Source organism: Gekko japonicus, unplaced genomic scaffold, assembly GCF_001447785.1.
Source record: "Gekko japonicus isolate JY-2015 unplaced genomic scaffold, Gekko_japonicus_V1.1 scaffold751, whole genome shotgun sequence".
Taxonomy (NCBI): domain Eukaryota; kingdom Metazoa; phylum Chordata; class Lepidosauria; order Squamata; family Gekkonidae; genus Gekko; species Gekko japonicus.
The window spans coordinates 5,430-11,576 of NW_015169196.1; the positions used below are offsets into that span (position 1 = coordinate 5,430).

The 6,147-nt window shown below is 44.5% G+C and overlaps 1 protein-coding gene across 1 annotated transcript in view; it reads right to left on the minus strand.

Moving 5' to 3' along the window:
- RETSAT (retinol saturase (all-trans-retinol 13,14-reductase)) overlaps positions 1–6,147 on the minus strand; it is a gene marked incomplete at its 3' end in the record, with an annotated part of 29,590 nt that overhangs the window by 5,383 nt on the left and 18,060 nt on the right. The window contains exons 6-7 of the mRNA XM_015416314.1: positions 5,338–5,457; positions 155–293 (exon numbers count right to left, since the gene is read on the minus strand). Coding sequence (XP_015271800.1) covers positions 155–293; positions 5,338–5,457 — 259 coding nt within the window. The remainder of the gene's footprint in view (positions 1–154; positions 294–5,337; positions 5,458–6,147) is intronic.

The window sequence follows — 6,147 nt, forward strand, 5'->3', positions numbered from 1 at the left end:
ATATCATGGTGGTCTTTGACTATTTTCTACTCACTTATCCCGTGATCTGTCTTTGGTTTTCCTTATTTAAAAAGCCGGCAGGATCCTACTGCAGACCTCCTCAAAAGCTCAGCCAGCAAGAGAAAGCATTCTCGGCTACAAAAGCAAAACTTACGCTTCATCAAGGTTGTTCCGTGGGTAGACGTAATAGTTTTTGGCTTCCAGTCCCAACTCCTCCTTGGAGCCTCTGAGTCCCATGAAGACAGTGAACCCTCCGATGCCATGTCGCACCATGGACAGCTGGCTCTGAATGCCTGCAGGAGGGGAGATGACACTTAAAAAAAACCAACACCAAACCACAAGCGTCTCTGGGCTGCACAGAAGGCCTTAAGTAAAACGCAGATCCAAAACATTGCCACCTTGCACTGCAAGCAAGGCAGCAAATTTGGAGCAAAATATATTTCTTGAGTCAGGCAGACGGAAAACATTGCAACTGATAAACACAAAGAGGGGGATTCAAAGCAGCTTAAAAGTAAGGAGTAGTAAAGCAAGTTGCCAGTCAAAATGCTTGGGAGAACAGGAAACTTCCTTTTTGTCTCCTAAATGGCCTGAGAGATGAGGTCAATGCAATCTGAATTTCTCTGGAAAGGGAATGCCAAAGATGGTGCCAACCCAGGCTATGGTAGACACCCTCCTGTAGAAAGGAAGGACCACCTAGTCAGGCCTCCAAAGCAGGATCTCACTGTGGAGATGGTAATCTATTAGGTGTCAGGCTAATGCATAAAGTAGGGGTCCCCAAACATTTTGAGCCTGTGGGCACCTTCAGAATTCTGACACACTGTGGTAGGCACAGCCACAAACCAGCTGCTGCAAAATCAGTTACACAGTGAAGACCCTTGCACTGTGGTAACAGCTGCTGCCAAAGCAATGTTTTTAAAAATGTGCACAGCCAATCAAATCTCCAATGACCAATCAGAAACCTTGCTGGGCAAAAGCCCCACCTGGCCCCACCCACTTTTAAAAAACACTCGGTGGGTGCCAGGAAAGATATTGGTGGGCATCATGGTGCCCATAGACACCACGTCGTGGACTCCTGGCATAAAGGGAAACTCGAGCATCTCTCACAAAGCAGAAATGTGCAAGTTCCCCTTTCAGATAATTCACTTTTTCCACTCCTGATATATTCAGAGACCCATGCTCTAGTTTCACCTTAATGTCTGAAACCACCATCTTGTCATTCAGAATATTCTCCCCCTGCTTCCACAGGAATGAGGGACTCTCATGCTTCAATTCCAACTCCACTTCAATCAGAATAATTTATTTCATGGGAAAGGGATAGTTCCTGGAATAGCTCTTTGAAAGGGAATCTATCTGAGGGTAAATGCAGTTCTCCCAACAGGAGTTCAGGTTTCCCCATCCTCTCCAGTTGACCACAATGACTTCAGCAAGTCTCCAAACCCTTAAAAGTTAACCTGGAGCTCAGTATGGATCCATGCTCTCATGCAAACCCCAACCTCCAGTATCTGTGCCAAGGGTAACTTCATCTGGAAAGGTAACCAAGGCCTCTCATTGCTTGTCATAAACAAGGTTCTGCAGAATGTACCAAGACAGGCCTTGCACAGCTTCATGCACATGTGTTTTGTTTGCATGCATATTCTCAAGACTCTTTGCCTCAAGGCCTATGAAGACTAATGAGGCCAGCGAGAACAGGAAGCCGCCTGCCTGGATAAGCTCTGGCTGAAAGCTCTCCTTCACACAGCTACTAAGGCATGCCCCCACCATGGCGGCAGCAGCAAATAGCACAGGAACAGGAGGGGACAGTGTGCCCGTGCCCCATCCACACACTGCTTGCTGTTCTACCCTTCACCACATCTGTACACAAGTACAGATGCAACAGAGATCATGCCGGACAACCACTTCTCTTCCCATCAGGATTGTTTTGCAAAGAGCGTCTCATTTACCACTCCCAAGAGTCTTGGCAATACCCCAGTGTCTCTCTTTCAAGGAAAGTAATGCTACAAATCTCATGAAATGCTTGTGTGTAACTTGATACTTCAAGTATGTACTAGTGGAGCAAAGCCCAGTAAGTTTTAGGAGGAGTGGGGCACTGGAGAAGTCCATGGACTGATAAACTGAAAACGCATCCTAGGAAGAGTTTTACCGTTCTAGGTTCACTGATTTAACTCTGCATAGGATTGGTAGGATTCATATGCGACCAAGGGAGCCTTGACTAGGGATGCACGCTCAAATATAACTGAGTCGGATATATATTAAAAATAACTTATTTTTCCTGCACAGGTTTTGTATAATCAAGTCTCCCAAATATGTCTGGGATTCTTCAGGATACCAGAAATGGCTCCCCAAAAATCCCAGAAAGATTCAGGATTAATGGGGGAATATTGGGAGCTGGCTTTTGAGGGCTCCCAGGACTGTCCCCCTCCCCCAAGTTTGTGGGGCTTTTTATCAGCTTACCAAGCTGCTTTGAGGAAGATTCTGTCTGTTTCAGGTGTTTTTGTTATTTTTTAAAAGTTGGTTCTTTACAGGAGTTAGTTTTCATTGGCTTCACTTTTTTTAGCAGATTGTTGTGGAGATTTTTGTGTTTTACATAGTTTCATATTCTTAGGTTTTACATAGATACAGATTCTCAAGTTTTACATTGGTTGGGCTTGGCAGTAGCTTGCAATTGCCCACCTATGGGGAGAGATTCTCAGGTTTTATAGTTCTTGTGGGGGGTTTTCTCCTTCCTAGGAAACAATGAACCACTTGGTATTGTTTGGACCCCTTGGTAAAATTTGACTTGAAATTTAGAGGTTATTTAAAGGACAGGCACCAGGAGTTTCCCGTAATTTTAGTTTCAGTGCCTTTAAAAACATATCCCCAGCATCCTCCCACCCCGGAAAGATTCCCCATAGGGAATAATGGAGCTAAAAACACAGAAAACTCAGGGGAAAAACCCCAGGTCCTGATACCATACCAGTATTTGGAACCCAGGAAACCAGCAACAGCAATATTTTTCAGTTTCAATACATCTGGGGCCAAAAAAAACTGGTGTTGTTTTTTTTGCTGCACACCCCTAGCTTTGGAAGTCATGTTAGTTTTTAAGGTGTTACTGGACTGGCATCTTGCTCTTCCACTCCAGACCAACACGGGTACCCCTCTGAAATGGCCATCCAATGTTTACTCATCTGTAAGCTCATTATGGTCAGTGAAGCAACAGTTGCTCCCAGGAAAACGGTACACAGGATTGCAGCCTGAGTCTCTTACATCAGTAGAAATGAAAAGAACCCTCTACAGACCTATGGCTAACATTCAAATGTTGGCTTCCAACTCTATCCTTGGATTATTGGTCTCAGTTATATCTCGCCTTCCTTTCAAGGCAACCTAGATCCTCATAATAGCAAAGTCATCTCATGGGCTTACACAGCGTCTTGTTTGTGTTCCAGGTTTGGGTGGAGTAGGGACCATGAGTCCACTTGTAAGTGCCCCCTACACACCCATCACAAAGAGCGAGGGGATTGTGCTATTTCCTCCACCACACAGACTGTAGCAATGGCTCGACAGATGTGTGGACCGGTCACCGGGCCAGTAACTCACCCAAGAATACCCAGAAAGTTCCAGATGCAAACTTGCAACTCCCAATTCCAGTTCCAACTTTCTAGCCTCTATGTCACATTAGTTCACTGAAGAAACTCACATGCCTTTGAACTCAAAGATACATATTAGTTATTGTGGATTTGAAGAGAGAAGGATATTCTCAGTTAGATAGTTGTCCAATAACACAGACAATTCAGACAGTAGTCGTCTGCAGTTGGGTGACTCCTAGGTTGGCATATTCACTACTCCCTGCCCCATCCCCTCAAGAAGAAAGACTCTGGAACTTGGAAACTGTTACCAGTTGCCAGAAGAGTACACAATACACACTGAACTATGTTGCTCTACTACATTGTCTCTGTGTGGTTTATTTTAACTATTGTTTCCCAAAGTGGTTTATAGTTTTGGCTAAAAAGTTGAGTACAAAATATAAAATAGACAATGCCATGGAAGCGATAACGTTCGACTTTGTAAGTCAACAGACACTACTATGAGTCAGCTGTCATTCCCATGAGCATGCTTTCAGCTCCACACTCAAGCCAACCCCCCCAAATAGCTGCTCTATCCAAGGACATGCCTAAGTCACTGTTCTCTCTGCTCTGCTGTGGTCTGCACAGATACATTTATGTCCAAATTACTCTCAAGTCACTATTTGGCTTCATGGACTTTTGTAAGCTTTAATTGAACAACTGCATGCAGCAAAATATTTGATTTCTTCTGGCTTCAGATCCATAGTTCCTTGCAGCTTTGGAAGGTTTCGGCCTCCAACATTCATTTTTACAAAGGTACCCAAAGGCCAACTATTGTAGGTATGAGACCTCATAATCTGCAGCAAAGAATTCTGGGAAGTTGGCAAAACATGTTAATTATAAGGACCTATCACCAGGAAATAATTTAGAGCTCAGGCTTGTTGTGGTATCATGTGGGGCTCCATTCTCTATTCAGCTTTTAATTGAGGATTGGTGTCAAATTTTTGTCACGATATGTTAGTTTGGCAAGATGGAACCTATTCTGTAGAGCAATCTGCCCTTTAGAGTGATCCAAGCTTAAATTAAACGGCAAGACAGTGCTTCAGTACAACCAAATTAATGCTCAGAAGAATGCAGGCCAAAGACCATAAGGCCACATGGGCCTGTCTAGAAGAATTCAGTGATACAACGAAGGGGCTTAGGGGTCGTAAGGGTCAGACTAGATTATCAGACGAATAAGAGCTTGTAGAGAAATCCTGTGTCTGAGGCAGCTAACGTGAACCCAGGACTTAACTGGAATTAGGAGTCGGCAGCACTGTTTTTTGTCTGTGGCGTGATGGAGAGAATTACTGGAAACTCTGCACACCCATATTTCAAATGAGGAAAAGGTTTGCAAAGGCGGTTCAGAAGATGACTGCTGTAAAGAGTTTTGCTAAATCAATTAAAAACATGGCTAGATGGACCAACAGAAAGGTGTTTAAAATTAACTGTTTCTGGTAGGTGATATACTCTTGCCAGGTATAGTGCTAAGACCTGCAAATGTTAAGCAGTTGAATCGTGACAAGATATTTTTAAGGGGCATGCAGATTATTGGGTTCTTACAGTCTTTAAGATCAGTATCATTTAAACAGTGATGATGGGAGTTTCTGGCAATTTAGTAGGTGCATCATATTTGTACTCCATGGTTTGAGGTTTGAAAACCTTCGGTGTATGTCTGAAAGATCCCGGAGTCCACACAGCCTGCAGACCTTCCATATCTCTACAGTGTAGAAACACCAGCTGTCCTGTGGCCTCTTACCTGGCAAAGCTTGCAAGTTCTCTGGCAAGAGCCGCTTGTAGGTGTTGAAGATCCCAGCATCCGAAATCACGACAGGAGCAAAGATATTCATGACATCCTGCCCTTTCTTAACACTTACACCTGGAAGAGGCAGAACAAGACCCAAATGAGCAAAGCCGCTGAGGAATTTCTTCCACATTATTCGACAAATGACCAATTTAGCATTGAAGCCAATTGGATGAGTATTTCCTTTGTGGCACAAAATGTTGCATGGATTAATGAAGTCCTTTAGGAAGAGGGCTGTGACTCAGGGGTAGAGCACCTGCTTGGCATGCAGAAGACCCCAGGTTTAATCCCCAGCATCTCCAGCTAAAAGGATCAGGTGGTAGGTGATGGGGAACACCTCCGCCTAAGACCCTGGACAGCTGCTGCCAGTCTGAGTAGACAATACTGACTTTGATGGACCCATGGTCTGTTTTGGTATAAGTTAGCTTCACATGTTCATGTACCAACCATGTAGGCAGCTGTTATTGCCAGGCCACAGATGGGGGGGGGGGAGGCAGGGAGGTGGCGATGGACTGAAGCAGGGATAGGTTGCATTGCATAGCTGGGAGAAGATCCAAAGTGGAGACACTTTGGCCCATTCTTAGCTCTCTACGCCACCCCACTTCACACACAAAACAGTTCATGTGTAGTATCAGAGCGAGGTCTCATGCTAATGATCAGGTTGGCAGAATGTTAGTGGATACGGCAGGCTGATCAGCATTACAGAAAATCCTTCAGCAGACAGGGGAAGCTTAATGTAATTAATGGAAAGGCTCAGGGAGATAA